Source organism: Panthera leo, chromosome D1 (assembly GCF_018350215.1).
Source record: "Panthera leo isolate Ple1 chromosome D1, P.leo_Ple1_pat1.1, whole genome shotgun sequence".
NCBI lineage: Eukaryota > Metazoa > Chordata > Mammalia > Carnivora > Felidae > Panthera > Panthera leo.
In genome coordinates, this window is record NC_056688.1 from 48886584 (window position 1) to 48905873 (window position 19290).

General features: G+C 38.8%; 1 protein-coding gene across 3 annotated transcripts in view; it reads left to right on the forward strand.

Annotated features, from left to right (window-relative positions):
* The window catches only part of LOC122201112 (disks large homolog 2-like), a 1368059-nt gene extending 1351140 nt beyond the window's left edge, over nt 1-16919 (forward strand). For all 3 annotated transcript variants that reach the window (XM_042907026.1, XM_042907024.1, XM_042907025.1), the window contains 6 exons: nt 2642-2692; nt 3672-3773; nt 6205-6377; nt 8738-8847; nt 13815-13906; nt 16588-16919. In XM_042907026.1, coding sequence (XP_042762960.1) covers nt 2642-2692; nt 3672-3773; nt 6205-6377; nt 8738-8847; nt 13815-13906; nt 16588-16694 — 635 coding nt within the window. In that variant the 3' untranslated portion in view covers nt 16695-16919. The remainder of the gene's footprint in view (nt 1-2641; nt 2693-3671; nt 3774-6204; nt 6378-8737; nt 8848-13814; nt 13907-16587) is intronic.
* Nucleotides 16920-19290: the final 2371 nt, after the last annotated feature.

Sequence of the window (19290 nt, forward strand, 5' to 3'; positions counted from 1 at the left end):
CTTGACTCCACTACTTAATAACTGAGGAAACAAGCCCCATTAACATCTCCAAGCCTCAGCTTCTTCATCTGTAAAATGGGGATCATTAGAACACCGACCTCAACAGAAATGGCTGTGAAAAATAGAAAACAATGGGTGTGAAAGCCCTTTATGGCCACACAGATGTGAATTGTCTTTCTTTTATTACTGTGACTCTTTTCCCCCCTTCTCTTAGTCTCCTTCACATTCCCTGTACACCTTTTCGTTCCCACACATGAAAGTAAAAATTGGCTTGAGGTGCTGTAATCACAGCTATTATGTAATCCCATCCATGACAGCTTCCCTGCAGGCTTCCTAACATAGTACTTGATTGGTACAGGGTCTTTGGAAGTGGGATGGACCCTGACAAAAGGATGCTACCACCAGTCTTCCTGCTGTGAACAAGAACCAATGCATTTTGTAAGTTAGAAAGTAAACCAGAAAGCAGGGGATAAACAAAAGAACTACACAACTCTCGAACAAAGTTAATCAAAGCTGTGTTGCTTTGTCCTAGTTTTCTGAATCACAAATTAAACATCCTGACACCAAATATCTTATTTAAGGTTTGCCTTTAGACTGTCCCATCAGAATGATCTGTAAGGACATTGGAAAAAGATTCCTATGGGAACATGACGTGTTATATTTATTTCGAGAAAACCACACTTCCCAAAATGAAAGCATCCAGACAGAAACATAAAGTAAAACCTATCTTTGGCCTCATTACTCATCCCATTTCCTACCACTAAAATCAGAATGCAAATTCATTGACATTTTTTTCTATGATGAACACTGGGACACCATTGGTAAATGAAACCCAGTCCTTGCCTTTATGGAGTTCCTTGTCTAGTAGAGAGGTTAAGTATCTCCTGGTGTTTAAAATCTTTGTTGCCCAGTGATCAGGATTCTCCTCTCACATATTAATCGTTCCATAAAGATTTCCCCTTAAAGTTACAGTCTAACACTGCAGTACTAGTCTGCCATGTTGCTAGCCCCAAAGCTATACTTTGTCCCCAACCATTTTAACAGTTACCTTCTGAATTCCTATGACCTCTACCTGTCTCAGGCTTTAGACAGCTGAAGTCAATCACTTTCATTATTTTTTGGCCTAGACTGTGTAAATTTCGGCTGTTTAGTTTATTAAAACGGAATCATATTGTACTGAATAAAAAATAATAATTGTGACTCTGACTCCTCACATACTAAACCTGTGACCAGGTATGGAAAAGTCCCTGATCATCCCTGGAGCAGCCATGAGTAGATGTCACTGAGAAGGAACATCAAGGCTCATTCTCCATGTCCTGAGGAAGTAGCTTAGTCTAGCAGTGCCATTCTCAGGGTAAACTTGCTTGAAGATGAAAAGAGATATGACTCTGGCCTGGTGCCATTTCTCACACTTGAAAAAGTAAGCTACTCTCAACCCCTTCCTCATCCCAGCTACCTAGTCTCCAGGGAAGATGTCTATGCTTCACAGCTTTATCCATATATTGCCTAATACCTCCTAAATTAGTTGTCATCAAAACTGTTTGTAAATATTAATTCCTTTTATGAAATTAACTCACTTTTCCTGATTCCGTAGTTATTGAAGGAGGAGCACATGATATTGACAGATGGAATGTATATCTAGGGGGTTGAGAAGGGAAAGCAATGAGATGCATGGCCCTTTGGTCTCAGGAAAAAATACCTCCTAAAACACTCCTCTACAGAACAGCATACAGGAAGTCCTTTCCAATAGCTCTAAACTATTTCTGTATCAAAAGGCTATCAGTACTGGGCCTAATGAGGAGAAAAGAGTAGACCCTTCTGGGTTCACAGCTGAATCAGGCTAATCTCATGCCCAGTTCATCAACTGGGTGAAACACATGTTTGAAAAAATAATAGCCTAAAACCAATTAACTTTCCATAGTTATTTGTTGACTTGAGCCTCACTGTGAATCAGAAGGCCTGAAGTAAATGTCATTGGAGGGGCTGACACTTTTATTACGTTGTCTTCCTTAGTTCTCTTTCCAAAGTTTTAAGGCTAGATTTAGCAGTGATTCTAATCAGTGATTTAGAGGCCTCCTCAATTTTTTATCTCCTTGAACTGATCCAGCATTTTCTTAATGAATTGCCATTACAATAAAATCTTCTGTGTCCCATGGTATATGCTGATGAAGTTTTTGCAACATAAATGAATCAAGCAGACACTTGCTTTTGAACAATGTGCTTTTTTGGGAAATTAAATAGAAAATGAAATATCAGGTCCAGGAATTCTGATAATGTGGAAACAAACTATTGGATGGACCTCTCCTAGAACTGAATGGTTTCATTATAAGTAATAGGGACTCCACTTCTCAGCATCAGAAAGAAGGCAGTCTCATAGGTCACTGCCCTGCTGAACTGTAGGTAGTTAGCCTCCAGTCATTGCTTAGAGTTATGACCATCAATAACCTGATACTATAATAGTGCTAAAGAGTTTTATGAGGATGATGAAGGGATTTGGGGGGATGGCTCAAGGAGAGAGAGCAAGGAAAATGACCCCTGAACTGTGTCTATTTCCTGTGTTTCAGAGCAGGGCTTGTAGCTGTGGTGTGTGGTATATGACTGGTTGTTAGTTCACTGTAATTTTCCTTTCTTCTCTTCTCAGGAGGGCAAGAAGACTTCATTCTTTCTTATGAGCCTGTCACAAGGCAAGAAAGTAAGTTTCCCAGCATGCTCTGGTTCCTGATTTCCAGGCCACATCAGGTGACATCATTATAGCAGCCAAAGAGTGAAGGACTAAGGATGATAAACTCTGCCTAATGCTCCACTGTCCCCAGACTAGTCTCTGCTTTCTCATTGACTCTATCATCAAACAACTTCCCTGCTAAGCATGGGCAGGGACAGCTCCCACGAGGATGGAGCTACCCTCCAGATGAGTGGTCCTAAGTGGAAGGAGCCCATCGAATCACTAAAAAGCCCCACCTAAAGGACAAATGGATAAAATCTCCTGGGAGACTGACGTCCACTTAGAATTGAGAAAGGCTTTCTAGCAGACCTGTCCTAAGATACAAGCCATCTTCTGGGCTGCTCCAGAAGCCTGTATTTCTTTTTCTGGGAGGCTAATGGCTATTGACAAGCATATTGCTGAGAAGATTGAAGCATCGAGGAGGAGTTGTACCAAATGGACTTTAGAGTTCTTTCTAACCTCATGATACAAAAGAATTAGGAAAACCCCAGAAGAGAATAGAGAGCATTTGGAGCTGAGGAAAAGAAATTATAAAAACATAAGGTGTCATTATACTAACAATTGCTTCTTAAAGTCATTATCTAAACAATGGCCAAACAGCTGCTTTGGAATCTTTTTTCACCCACTCAATTGACTAAATTCAGTAGTTGTTTTGACATTGTAAGGCAAAACCTGAGAGTAAGCAAAACTCTTCCAGATGTTTCTTTTCATTGACAGACACTGCAGTTGCTTTTCCCTATTGGTAAATTCCAGAAAGTAGGCACAGCCAATATACTGAATGTTGAACATCAATTTCTCATGCAGGGCTGTATGGGCAATTCATCCAATGAAGTAACGCCCACACCAGTTCTGTTTGGCATTTTTGCCTTAGCACTCACCCATGCAGAACAGTTTTGCAGTCATGTCCAAGTCTTCCTCCTCATTTGCCTCTTCCCTTTCCTCTTTGCAGTAAACTATACCCGGCCAGTGATTATCCTGGGTCCCATGAAGGATCGGATCAATGATGACTTGATATCTGAATTCCCTGATAAATTTGGCTCCTGTGTGCCTCGTAAGTATCATTTCTCATCTTGTTAGAAGAAAAGCTCGACTCCTTTTGAGACGATAAGGTATAATTCTGTTCCTCTGATGGTCTCTCCACTGATGCAATACTGTCAGTTACATATTATCTGAGCATCTTTTTTTAATCTGAGCACCTTACTTAATTTTCTCTGCTTAACGCTTTTCATCAGTGCAGCCATATATTGTTCTCTATTTAGTGAGCATAATATGTTCTCCAAACTGACTGTGGTCCCCTAGGAGGCAAGATAAATACTTTCTTTATAATTCCCATAGCATTTAAAATAGCATAAGATTATTGATAGTCATCAGTATGTTCTTATAAATTGATTGAAATGCCATGGAAGCATCTTTTCCCATAGAATAAGAGAGATCAGAAACAAAGCCATATATTAAAATCATCTCAGGATGACTTAGGGCCATGTGTCAATCCCAAAACATGTGTGATAACAGTCTAAGGTATTGAGAGGATGAAGACAAGAAGGTGTATAAAACCTTAATCTATGCTGCAGGCCATTGTGGACTTTAATCTGCTTTCTCGTCCTTATGGACAATCATCAGGTCTTCTGGTCCCTCTGTTTATAGCCCTCTAAGGATCCATCTGCTCTACCTCCTCCCATGCACCACACCTTCCCATTCACCCACTACTGCCACTGTGTCACATAGATATGTGTAGAGGCCTTCTGTGTGTGTGTGTGTGTGTGTGTGTGTGTGTGTAAACAGAACCTCCCCCCACCAGGTAATTTCAATTTATTAGATAATTGAGCTCTTAAATCTGATTCCAACAAATATTTTTTCTCATTCCACATTTTTAAGCTTTTTGTATGCTTTGAAGTATCTCTAACACCTCAGCACTGCAGATGTCACCCAGAATACCTAACAATAGCAGGAGTTGCATGTGTGTGAGTTCACAGAGGGGAGCTAGGGTGATTGCTGTATGTCATGAAACTATTCCAGCAAGGACTCTGGGAAAGGATCCTGCCACAGAGAATATCTTGAGAAGGTGTCCAGACATAAACGATCCAGACAAACCCTACTCCATTCATAGCGGCCTCCAGTGTGTTTCCCCACTTTGGAAAGAAAAAAACCCAGACGGTCCTTAAACACCATTCCTACTTTTCCCTCTACCTTGTGCTCTTTCTCTTGTTTTAATAGCACTATTTTACGATAACTAATGTGTGTTCATTGTACAAAACTTGGAAAATGCCAAAAAGAAAGTTAAACAAGAAAATAAAAAATATACAGAATTTGACATAGGATCCAGAGATAACATCATTGTTAATATTTTCATAGATTTTTACCTAGTCCTTCTTTCTATGCACACATTTTCTCCTCTGATTGTGTACATTTTGGATGTACACAATTTTTTTTGGCTTAAAAGTATTTTTAAAGTATTTGAAATTTCATATAAATATTTTAAATTATATCATAATTAATCATTCCTCATTTATGAGTATTTGGGGATGTCTCTACTTTTCTCTAGTTGTAATTATGTTATAATTATTATTTGTAATTTATAAATTAATATAATGAATATCTATACGGATAAATTTATATCTGAATCTTTGATAATTTTTAAGATAGATTCCTAGGAAGAGAGTACCTGAATCAAAGATTGGAAATATTTTAACAACTTTTATTTATACTGATAAATTGTTTTCCCTTCTCTTCTTACCAAGAAGTTTAACCACCTCTAACCATGGTTAGAGTTGACTTTTAGTCTCACCTTAAGTGTGATGATCTCATTTTACATCTTTTTAAACCCCTAAATATGTTTTTACTGTATATCCATTTTTTTCTCCCTACTGGTTATATGACACACTTTCTTGTTTTTGTTGTTGTTGTTGTTGTTTTGCATGTCCCATAATCTTTAATTGTGTATTGGACATTGTGATACTACATTACTGACAGTCCAGATTTGGTTATCTTTCTTTATAGAATATTGTTTTTGTTCTGGCTGATAATAATTTACTGGCAAATCACCTTCTTCAGTTATGACTTGGTTACACACTATGTGAAGGTAGGTTTAGAATAAATCTAGAGTCTCCTTCTAAATTTTGGCCTTTTCAGGTACTCAACCAAATGCCCGGTTCTGAGTGAACTCCGGTGTCTCCTAGCAGTATATAAGCCCTAGACCTCCCTCTTGGAAACGGAGGTGGAATGAATATAGAGTTCCCCTCGTGGGTTTCTCCTCTCTCAAGATCACAGCCTTGTGTTGCCTGTTGTCTGATGCCTGGCAATGGCTGTTCCATATACTTTGTCTAATTTTGTAGTTGCTTACGGTGAGAGGCTAACTGGTACCTGTTACTATGTCATATTACATATTTTTGTATATCTGTGTTGGGGGTATGGTAAAGAAAATAACTGTAAAGGACATTTATGAATATAAATTACCTTAATTTTATTACTTTTGTTTTATATAGATACTACGAGGCCAAAGCGGGACTATGAGGTGGATGGCAGAGACTATCACTTTGTCATTTCCAGAGAACAAATGGAGAAAGATATCCAAGAGCACAAGTTTATAGAAGCTGGCCAGTACAATGACAATTTATATGGAACTAGTGTGCAGTCTGTGAGATTTGTAGCAGAAAGGGTATGTTCACCAATCATCTTATACCTCCCCTAAAGAAGGTTCCCAGGTGGCAAACTGCATTGTTTGGTCATTACTCTTTCCTGATTGCAGGTGTAAATTTTGATTAAATATTCCTTTTAAGACCTCTAAGCAGAGAATCACTTTAGATCAAGGTCATTAATCTTTGTTCTAATCTCAGTAAAGTATGCTGACTGACTTGTGGGGAGGAAGGTGTTATAAACCTAAAGGCAATTAACAGCTTGAAGTTTATGGAAATTCACTTTGTCCTTGACTCACTCATCTTTGGCCCCAGTAAACAGCTTTGAATTTATTAAGGAAGCTTTGTTACTCTTGGTTGTTTAGATCAGGAACCTCAATTCTTTTTGTTAGCAGGAGTTACATTTTATCTCCCTGAAAACTTGACACTCTCTTGGTGGAGGAGTAGGTAGATGAAGAGGGCTAGGCAGAAATTTCAACTTAGTGGGGTTTGAATACTGCAATTCCCTTCTTGCTGGTAATATCGAAGGCTTAGAAAAGAAGAGAATGTTCAAGAGAAAACAGGATAGGAAGGCACTTGAATGTGGCTTTAAGATCTGCCTATAGATAGAGAGGGGTGTCTGGGTGGCTCAGTCAATTAAGCATCCAACTCAACTTCAGCTCAGGTCATTATCTCATGGTTCGTGAGTTTGCACCCCACTTTGGGTTCTGTGCTAAGTGTGGAGCCTGCTTAAGATTCTCTGCCCCTCTGCCCCTCCCCCATCTTTCCTCCTTCTCTCCTATTTTGCAAAAGCTCTCTTTCTCTATCAAAAAAAAAAAAAAAAAGATCTGCCTGTAGAGTGTTCCTAATCTGTCAACACAGAGGATTTATTTTATGAGAGAAAAGAAAAGAGTTAAGAACCAATACATTTGTTATACAATTCATACTTGTTGGGTTGATTTTATTTGATTTGACACAACTTTTTGATGTACTGATAAAAAATTAAAGAAGAAATTTTAATGTCTATCTGAGAATACAGGAAGAAAGCTGTGTCTCTTCCTATCTCTCAAAAATTAGGTTCTATGAGCTTCATCATATTGTTTCTAACCATTTTCCTGATTATTACATCTGTTCTCCCCTTTGAAATGTAGATATAACCTTTGTTAACTTGAAAAGTTCTGGCCAGTGAATAATCAAACAGCATTTAGACATCTTGTATAGCTGCTGTCTTTCACAAATAGCAAACTTGCAATTACTTAAGTGATATAGGGTTGAACCATCTTGGTATGTTTCTCCTAGAAGAGCTCAGGTATTCATTGGGGTCTCTTTGTTTTCACGTGGGTAATACACGTGAAACTCTTATACAGTTTTTAATCCCCCGTTATTGATTTAGGACTGTTCCTATCTGCACAATATGTTTTTTCTCTTCTTTTGTAAAGTTCTTCTGGCCTCAGCGTAATGAGGCCATTTCTCCCCGGGAGTCAGAATATCATATTTGGCAAATGTATCTACTTTTCCAGAAATACTTTATAAAGCAAGCAACTCCTTGCTCTGAGAACTCATTGCAGTGGAAGCCAAGTTAAATGAGGTGTGCTATATGTAATAGGGTTTTCATTTAACAAACAAGAAATTTATATGCACAGTGCATACACTCTCTCTCAGCACTTAAGATAAAATAGTTAAGGTAACTCTTTAGGTGTCTGTCCTTGGCTATACTAGATTGAGCATATCCAGGGCAGGACACATAAAATCGCTCAACAAATGTTTATGGAATTGTTCCAAATTCACGTGATTACCATTCTTTTAGATTCAACATTGGTCAGGGTAAAGCATTGAGGTATCTATTGATTCCAACCAACAATTCTGTCAATGCTTCAAGACTTGGGTTTGATTTCTTCTAGCACTAAGATTTTGGCAAGTTACATATTATTTCTAAGCCTTAGTCTTATCTTCTGTAAAAATGTGGCTGATAATACCTATCTCATAGATTTGGGAATTTCTTGTTGATAGTTGTCTTCAGAGATGGATTATGACAGCTCCATGTGCGTGGACCCAGTCACATTACATAATGCCACATATCTTCTTTGTGTGAAACATCAGATATTTATTTCAGAAAATTAAGCTAACTGAGATAACACATGTAAAATCTCTATCCCAGTGGCAGGCGCTTAGTAAAGGAATCATAAATAGGAGTTATCAAAAGTATTCGATGATGACCCTGTATGTCAACTTTCATTTATGCTTTGCAATGATCTTTTTTCAACCTTTAGGAATTCAGTATCCCTTACCTTCCTCTAAGACACACTTACTTTTTTTGTTTGTTTGTTTGTTTGTTTGTTTGTTTTGGTTGGATTATGATCATTCTTTCTGGATTAACTCCATATTTTTCTTCTCTTTCTACCAGGGCAAACACTGTATACTTGATGTGTCAGGAAATGCTATCAAGCGGTTACAAGTTGCCCAGCTCTATCCCATTGCCATCTTCATTAAGCCCAAATCTCTGGAACCTCTCATGTAAGTGGAGTGCACAGGAGGCTGTCACCCAGCGGCCTGTTCCACGTAACACAGCAAATTGCTAACAGCTCTTTGTCACAAATGCTTATAAGTCAGAAGTTCCATTGTTGATTTTTTAAAGCATTTCCTTTTTAAAAAATACATTAAAATGTTTTTGGACCTCTAGAGACATAACGTCAGTAATTCCCTAACATGTCTTTCCTAATGCTTCTTGATTTTTATTTTCATTTCACAAGTTGTTTTGCGTGTGTGTGTGTGTGTGTGTGTGTGATTTTTTTTTTCTTTGGCTTGTTTTGTTTTGTTGTTTTAAAGGTATGTTGGTTTGGTTGGGTTTTCAAATGTGAGGAAGCAATCATCTTTGCTTGTCTCTTTCTTCTGAAAGCAGTTCCATTAGTAAATCTTTTTAAATGTGTGGGTTTTTCTAGAGGGAACAGACAGTATTTTAGACTCTTTCTATTGACATTTCATTTTTTTCTAGCAGATAATTCTTTTATTTCTTAATTAAAACCTCATGTCTGTAAACCACTGTCCTTAAAAGGGAGTTTTCTTAGCAACATGGCAGTAACACTTCTGTAACTCACACCAATAGCTCCATACCAGTGCATGTTTATGAATCAGGCAAATGTGTATGACTCAGATTTTTTTGTTGTTCTTTTTATTGTTCAGAGGACTGACAAAATATCTTCCTTCAAAAAATCAGTAAACAAATTGGGCAAATACTCACAACCTTACTATAAAGTAACATATTTTCAGTGGCAATTTGGTACAAATTGTTGGCTTTGCTTTCTAGACAACTCTCAAACAAATGCGAGGCTGTGGCAGCCAAAAAAAGTAGCAGAGCAAAGAGGCTATGAGCAGGGACTTGAAAATGGGTCAGGCTAGGTGTGGTTTTTTTTCCCTTGGCCTCTGATCAGTTATGTGACCTCAGCAAGCTGCTTGACCTCTGTCAGATTTAGTTCCTCTCCTCTAAACTAGGCATAATATGTACCTATTACCTAAACTAGGTAATAATGTGTACCTCACAGCTACTACAAAGGTTAAACATGATTATGAATGCAAAGTTCTCCATTTGGTCTTTAGCATATGGTAAGCATTCAATAAACAGTAGCTATTATAACTGTTAAAAATTTTAAGTTATTTTATTGTAAAAGGAATTTTATCATTACAAAACTTATAAACTACCTTTTCCAAGAGGCCACAAGAGATAATGCCAGTGTGTCTGTTGCAACAATTTTGCTCAAATGTGCCTCCAGTTGGGCCTCAAGATCTTAGAGCATTTGACCGGGTCCAGAAGTGAACCAGAGACTGGAAAACAGGGTGCATGGAAAGAAGAAAAGGAAATTACATAATCCCAGAGGTGAAACAATTACTTGCAAAAGGTATCAGCCAGCTGTTCCATGTCTTCTCGAAGAGTGAAGAAGCAAAGCAAGCTTCAGTAGCTAGAATTGCAACCTAAGAGAATTAAGTTAAATACACAGTCAGCCTCTGGGGAAATCGCCAGAGACGTATTTATTCCCATAAATAAAAGATGGACAAAAGTTCTTCCCAGGATGAAGAAATAAAATCAAGAGGTCATTGAAGTGCCTTCTGCCCCAAGAATTTAAGTGTTAAATTATAACATAAAGAGCTTTGCCCATAGCTGGTACATGGAAAAACATGTGTTGATGATAAGATACTAGTTCTTGATAGTATTATCCTTGATAACCTGCATCACATTTCTCTTCATATGGGATACTGGGTTGGGTAGTGAACAAAGTAAATTAAGCAACCATGAATTTCATGATGTAAAAATGATTTATAATCTGCAAAGAGCTTTATAAATAGTATTAGCAATGCCAACATTATGAAGAATAGAAAAATGGCCCTCACCTTTGGGGAATAACATCTTAAAGTCCTGTTTCAGAAATATAAAAATAGTTTTTCACATCATAAATACACAGTGAGATAAATGGCTTCCCAGGGAAGTGAAGCCTGAGGGAGAAACAACCTTGGCACATTTGCTTTAGTGTGATATTGGGAGACATTCCCATCTGGTGCTCGGTGGGAGAAGGTCTACTTCCTTCCATAACTATGAGATGACTTATTTAGTTTTGCCTGAGGCACTGTCACAGACACTTATCACCAAGGAAAATTAAACATACTGAAGGCTGGCTTCCACAATGAGATCATGAATCCGACATAATTTGCTGCAGCCATATTCGTGAATCTCGAGTGCAGTAATGGTGACATTCAAACCAATGTGATCTTATTATTAAAGGCTGGATGTTTACTTTCCAGTTCACTCTTTTCCACGGGTTTTACTTTAGGAGCAAAGCTAGCATGAATTGCCGATTCCCCGGGGAGGAGTGAATGCTAGGTCAACTGGAACAAAAGCATGGCGGCTGTCACATTTAGGCATTGACACATCATCACACACATTATTTCTCAAGTACATTATCCACATCAAACCACAAAGCTTATTAGTACATACATAGCTGATTCTTCAGAGGAGCATAAAATCAAGGGCGTGTATAAAAGAGATGTTCTTTTTATAGCGTGCCGCTGTGCCACTTCCGTTCCTCACCCCCATGCCATGGTAGTGTGAAGCTTCCTGTGTCTCTTTACCTTGCCACCCCCAATCTGTTTTTGCCTTCTTGCTCCCACAGTGACCCATGTTTACTGCTGTCTTCAACTGTATCATAATTATGTTTATTTGTCCAGTTCTCCATTCATCCATTCACTTACTCATTCAACAAATAAGTCTTGAGCCAGACCCCATGACACATGCTAATGAACAAGCCCTGGTCTCTGCCCTCAAAGAACTCGCAAATTAGGCAAGGAGACAAAGTATATAATAGATGATATATTAGAGGATAAAAATCTAAATTCAGTCATGGCTACAGTAAGTGCAAAGGGAATTTTAAGAACACAGGCTAGCATGAGGCAGGCAAGTCAAAAGAGGTCCAGAACCACATGACTTCTTGACATCTGGAACAAAACCCTATACTTCTATGAAAAGTATCCCTGGGTTTAGCCCAGCATCTTCTGTACCCAAAGGTGACATGCACTCTCAGCTTCTGGGGCTGGTGCTGTTTGGGAGAAGAATTGTAGATACCATCCCTCGGGACGAGATGACTTTATTTCAACATCAAGAGTTCAGGAAATTGCTACTTTTTTATACTGCAGCCATCAGATCATGTCTAAAATCATGTTAATGTCTGACTTTAGTTCTTTAATTTTTTTTCTAAATAACCCTCTTAGGAAAGTCTTGGTATAATGGTAAGTCTATTTGACTAAAATTGTTTTAAAAGAACTCCAAAACTTTGAGTTCAGACAGCAGATCTCCTCTTTTACCTTCACAAGTCTCTTTATTACTTCAGGCCACAGCTACTTGCTCTAAATCCACCTGTCCCATACCCTAATCTCTGGCTTCTTCAGTGGCATGCAAAGGCAGCAATGCTTTCGATATTCTATGTGCCCCTGTGATGCATCCCAGTGGGCCAACCAAGTTATCTTCACTCTTGGCTAGACTTTTATCAGCCCATCACAGCCACACTGGTATTCATATGATTATCAGAGGAAAGAATTGTCAGTCTTTGGTTAATAAAATGTCTTTGATTAAGAAAAAATGGGAAGACAATATCATTTTTATTTAGTGAAGTACAGCTTGTTGGGTAGGCAAAGAATTTTAACACCTAGAGGACATGGAAAGATAAAGCTGCTGCTAAGTAGGAATCAGGAGATTGGATTATTTTTCCATTTCCTTCCCACTCAATTTATCCTTGAGCCTAGGTTGGACTTAAATAATCTCACAATGATTAAGGATCACTTATATACACCATCGTTGAGAGACTGACAGAAAAAAAGGGACACAGAGAGAATCCCAGGGATAATGCCTTTATAGCCCATTCTCCTATCAGAAGAGCAACAAGACAAAGTCAACACTGGAGATTCTTACCAAGATCCTCTACCCTGGCTCCCTATGTAGGTTGCTTGATTATAATCTATTTGAAAATATTTTCTCCCAGCACATTTGATTGTTACATTCTCTCTCTCTGTCCATTTATTCACACCTCCTTCAGCAGATCCTTGTAAAGCCAACTGATTACAAAAACAGAGAAGTTCAGGGCTCTTGTTTCTATAGAGGGGACTCACCCTTTGCAGAAATTGAGCAGGGAGAGTGGCAGAATGCTTCTTTGGCCTGAAAGTACACATGCCTAAGGGGCCTGTAATATTTTCTCAGGAAGCACTTGTTTCTCCACTCCACGCATTTCCTGTTACACACTGATGATGAGCCACAGCCCTTGGGGAGGACAGAGAGTGGAGAAATCAAAGGTTTCTGTGAAAGCAGGACCTGCCAACAGTCAAGTCTAGTTCTCTCAGATGTGATGAGGTACAAAATGCTGTGATGTCCCTTCCCTTCTCTCCATCTCTTCTCCCACTTCTGACCACCCCTGGAAGATTTCATTCAAATCTATGTCCCATATTTAAGACAGATCAAGGCAGCCAAAAAGTCCAAAGAGTAACCAGGAAGGTTAGGATTTGGAAATCACATCCAATGAGAGTACAGATGAATGAAGTAGGACAGTTTATTCTGAAGGAGTGGTAGCCTCAAAGGACACATGAGCACTTGATTTTAAGACCCGGTGGCTGTCATGGAGGGAAGAGGTTTCATCCCACTCTGTGTGACTGCAGAGGACAGAACAGGAACAGGAACAGGAACAGAACAGGAACCAGTGACAGAAAATCATAAACAGATAGATTCTGCATCAATCTCGGTTCCAGGATGGAACCAAGAGAGTGAGCTCTCTGGGAGGGGGTCCTCATTGCTGAAATTATTTCCGCAAAGAAGAATCCCAAATGAGGACTAGGAAGCTGCTAAGATTACTGTGCCTCCTGCAGGATTCATTTTTGCCACATATTTTAATTTGTCAGGATTTGTCAGGTACTTCCCCGTATGTTCTAATACCAAAACCTCATTTTCCCAGGGAGATGAATAAACGTCTAACAGAGGAACAAGCAAAGAAAACCTATGATCGTGCAATTAAGCTAGAACAGGAATTTGGAGAATATTTTACAGGTAAGTTCATTTACCCTTGTACTCTGAGGGAAACAATCAACTGTCTGACATTTGGCATTTAGAGAGGAGTCCAGGCTTGGTATACCTGGCCCTAAAACCTTCCCACAGAGAAGCCCTAATTTCCCTCTGCTTTACCTATCTGATCCAGAACTTTGGGTTCTCTCTTCTTTGGATTCAACTGCAGCCAGTTTCCAAGTTCCCACTGGCCCTACCCAAAACCATGAGTCACATATGGCACTGAGCTATCTCCTGCTATTAAGAAGATTTTAGGGATTTGGTACCTCATTAGACTATCTCCCTGATATCAACAGAAAGCTTTAAAAAAAAGAAACTTTTAGGGCTCAAATAGGCAGCATCCAAAGTGGTGACTCATGAGAAGCAGTCTCAGGGCTCCATTCTCTGCTTCAGTGACCTGCAGGTCTGTGTTCCCGTTAGCAGCACTTGAACATGATCATGAAACACTTCCCAGTGTTTCCATTAATTCTATGTCAAGTCCCAATGCAAGACTTTTTTCCTTTACTTTTTTATTAAATGTTTATTTACTTTGAGAGAGAGACGTGTACACGAGCAGGGGAGGGGCAGAGAGAGAGGGAGAGAGGGACAATCCCAAGCAGGCTCCCTGCTCAGTGCAGATCCAGACCCAGGGCTCATTCCCACAACCATTAAGATCATGACCTGAGCTGAAATTAAGAATTGGATGTTTAAGTGACTTAGCCACCCACATGCCCCCTTTTTCCTTTTTCTTTTTAAACATGTCCTTAGAAACATTAAGTTTGGGGAATAGAGAAGATTTTCTTGCCCCAGGTATCCTGGGTTCTCTATCCTTACTTTCATGAAACACTGACCGAATCCAAAGAGTAATCAAACTGTGTGGAGTTTGCCTTACAACAACAAATGGCTTAGAAACAAGAAATTCCTTGGGTGGTTCACCATCTCACCATCTGGAGATTGAACTCTGAGTTGGGCTCTACCCTGAGCGTGGAGCCTGCTTAAGATTCTCTCTCCCTTTCTCCCTCCCTCACTCTTTCTCCCTCCCTCTCTCTCTCACAAAAAAAAAAAAAAAAAAAAAAAAAAAATTAAAGCAGGAAATTTCCTCCTGAATTTCCTTGTGAGAAGTTACATGATTTATTTTTCATCTTAATCGGAATATGACAATGCCAGTGGCTTAGCAGTTTGCAAATATGTTGAATCAGGTAATCTTAAGTAAAATTTCTATCAGTAACAAAAGTATTAATTATGTGTCACCCTAAAAGAACATCTAGGTATAAATATCAGATCAAAATTATTCACATTTTGAGCAGTGGTTCATATCAGAAATAAAATATAATAAAATTATGGAAAGAGCCTAAATGTCCATCAACTGATGAATGGATGAAGAAACTGTGGTTTATATACACAATGGAGTACTACGTGGCAATGAGAAAGAATGAAATATGGCCCTTTGTAGCAACGTGGATGGAACCAGAGAGTGTGATGCTAAGTGAAATAAGCCATACAGAGAAAGACAGATACCATATGTTTTCACTCTTATGTGGATTCTGAGAAACTTAACAGAAACCCATGGGGGAGGGGAAGGAAAAAAAAAAAAAGAGGTTAGAGTGGGAGAGAGTCAAAGCATAAGAGACTCTTAAAAACTGAGAACAAACTGAGGGTTGATGGGTGGTGGGAGGGAGGGGAGTGTGGGTGATGGGTATTGAGGAGGGCACCTTTTGGGATGAGCACTGGGTGTTGTATGGAAGCCAATTTGACAATAAATTTCATATATTGAAAAAAAATTCAAAAAAAAAAGATTAACCAAGAAAAAAATAAAATAGAATAAAAATAAAGTATTAAAAAAAAAAGAAAACACAATAGTCAATATATTCTCAGGGTTGTTTTTGAAGATCTAAACTATTTTTCAGTATCAATTAATTTTTAATCCCTAATGTCCTATAGATAGTGCTGACACGTTTTGGAGATCTATCTGTGAGATAACTTTAGTTCAAAGGAGATTATGAAAGGTACTTCAATCTACTGTCGGGTGACTTGGTGTTTTAGGTAATATGCAGGTTATCAGGGTGTTTATATTTCCTTATTTATGTTTCTTATAAGTAGTTGTCATAAGGCATTCTCAATACGAGCAGCCCTGTGATGGTGAAATATCAGTTTACCGGATTACTTGGAGAATGAATGGGGGTTCCTATTAAAGGGTTTGGGGTTCAAGGGTTTAACTAAAGTTGCCTCCAAACCTTATTATTTCCTCTGTGTCTAAAATGTCTAAATTTCTGCACCTGCCAGAGTAATTACAGCATACAGAACATGAGACCAACTTTCTTTGATGAGCAGGGAGATATCAGTCTGAAAATTGATCAATGCCTAGCGCAGTGTAGGCGCCCATAAAATTTAAATATATAAATGATTCATTTTCCAGAATTACAGACAGACACATAGAAAAGTAGAAAGACTGTGGTACACTTGTTACCTGATCTAAGACACGCAATGAAAGCATTTTCTTTTCTTTTAATCACTGATGTGATCTTGCTTAAGTAAATTTTCCATTTTTTTCTTACTAAGGAAAGGTAATATGAAGCTTCCAGATGCGTTTGTCTGTCACTGGTTCGAGCTTCTGCAGTGTGATTGATGGCTGTTCTTCACCAACCGGGGAATGATTCCTGACTCTGCTGTGTTTGCTTTTGTTCTAGCTATTGTCCAAGGAGACACCTTAGAAGATATATATAATCAATGCAAGCTTGTTATTGAAGAGCAATCTGGGCCTTTCATCTGGATTCCCTCAAAGGAGAAGTTATAAATTAGCTACTGCACCTCCAACAATGACAGAAGAGCATTTAGAAGAACAAAATATATATAATATACTACTTGGAGGCTTTTATGTTTTTGTTGCATTTATGTTTTTGCAGTCAATGTGAATTCTTATGAATGTACAACACAAACTGTGTGAAGCCATGAAGGAAACGGAGGGCCCAAAGGGTGGGACAGAAAAGACACTGCAGTATGCAGGAAGGCTTTGGTTTGCTCAAAGTGCCAGGTGTAGGGATGAACCTCTGACGGGCTTTCTGGCCAAGAGATGGGCAGCCTCCTCACCCCGGCAGATGTCCAGAGCTGATTTAGCTGCTGAGCTGTCTGTGTTTTTTGCTTTAAAGAAAAGTTGCCAGCACTTGAACTTCACCAACCTTCCCATTACCCACATCTGTAATTGGTACACTTCGAATTTTATAACTATGCACACCCTTTGATTTCTTAACAAGCGAAAGAAAGAAAGAAGGAAAAAGGAAAGGAGTCCCTTTGGAGACGGCATAATATCAGGGAAGGATAAGTGTGTAGTTTCTCTGACTGGCATCTACAAAGACGAGCATTTCATAAAATTCACAAGTATATGGAGGACTGACCTCACTGAGAGGAGGGGATTCCACCTGAGGTTAGCTTTATGATTGTTTATTGTCTATTTTGCCATTTATAAGCTGAAAGAAGGCACTAAAGATGAGAATAATTTATACAATAAAAATATATCAAATGTATAGAAACAAATTTCTATAGGTTAAAAAAAGTTTTGTGAAATATTTTGTAAAGACTAATTGAAAGACTAAATGTATGCACTATCAGCAGATGATCAAATTCAAGAATTGAAAGTTGCACTCTCCCTTTTGTTGCCAATGATCCATTAAGAGCATCTGAGTTCCTTCCAAAGTCTGAGAAAGACTTCTCCCTCACTTACCTCCCATGATCTCCCTTCCATATTAGTGACACACTCTCATGGAGCACATCCCTTAATGAGTTGCGCTCGTGGGTATTTTTGGAAGACATTTGATTAGTGTATTCTTAAGCTGATGGCTTTCAGACACAAACTCATGCAAATGATCTAAAGGGAAGTTTTTGCTTTCATCTTGTTAAACAACCTGGGCCTGCCATGCAAATAGATAGCTGAATAACTTGGTTCCTAGTTACTTACATGCAATTCTTAAAGGATCATTTAGTATTTTAGCCAACCATGAGTAATTAGGACTTTTCTTTTTGTCTGTTTCACAAGTAACTGAGGGTTTTGTACTATCCAGAGATGGTATAGACCCATGGAGAGATCTGTCCCAAGAAGCACTATTTCTTTGAGGAAGAGGGAAGTATCTGGTTGGGGGTGAGGGGTGCAGACTTTTGTTTCTGTGTACGGGGCAAAGAGATAGAACACAAGGAAAGACAACTAACAACTTTGAGCTCAACCAGTTGAACTGCCTTTCTTGGGGTCTGCACCTGGACCAAGTTTATTTTTTAGCAATTATAATAATGATGACTTAAAAAAAACTCCCGAAGCCTATATCCCACTTTAGAGCTGATGATGACATCAGCATTGCTTGTGCCCAAGGTGTTTAGAGAGAGACTTTTCAGTGATCTCAATAACCACTCAACTCTGGGTTCTTTGCATGCCCAGACTAAGCCCCATCGCCTTATTTCTGGGGTACATCCAGACCTGGCAGGGATTCTGCCACACTGTGCAGCAAACCAGCATGCAGGCTGGGATAGGAGAGCAAGAGATAGAGCCATCAGCAGTGATGGGGCTTCTTCACAGTAAGAACATCAGAGTTCAGGATGAGGGTCTCTTTCCAAAAACCAGTGTTGTTCATCTTACACTAACTACCACTGTCTGCCTCCCTGCAGTCACCAAACCAAACACAAAAATGCAAAATTATGCATCTACCTATAGTCTCGAGGCTGCCTTTGCCAATGGAAGGGCTAGCAATGCATTTTCCCTATGATGAAAGTTAAATTTTTGGAGACTTCCTTAGAGCATTCAAAATGTTTAAGATATGTCCGTGGCTGTGATCCGCCAGTTTCAGGTCAAGGCCTACTTTCATCAATATTGCTGCCAGAAGTTTTCTGCCACCAGAATGCCATTCCTGATCCCAGCTCTATTTTTAGGCCACCATAATAACTTCTTTGGTTTCTCAACTGAGCATGCAACCATTTATTTAAAGGACTGTCCTTAATGAGTAGATGTTTCCGCGGGTCGTGTGATGTGCTTTCCATTTAATATTAAGTATTGCTGTGGCTGAGTACAATCAAATTGATCCACCAACCCTTGGTTTTGTAGTAATATAATTATTTATTTTCCTAGTGTAGATGCTTCCAGATTAGAATTGGCATTTGCACTGATTTTTTTATGTAGATTTATATAAATATATATATACATATATATTTGCTTGAAGAATCACCAAGCAAATTGGTGAGAGGGTCTTTTCCTATAGAATTCACACCTCCATTTGTTTTGTTGTCTTGCGCTTCCCAATGTTGAGGTCTCTATGGCTCCAACGACTGGTGTATTTTGCAGCAAATCTGATGACTTGTATGGACACGGCAGGAAAGTTACCCAGATTACATCTGGTGCAAATGCACTTGGA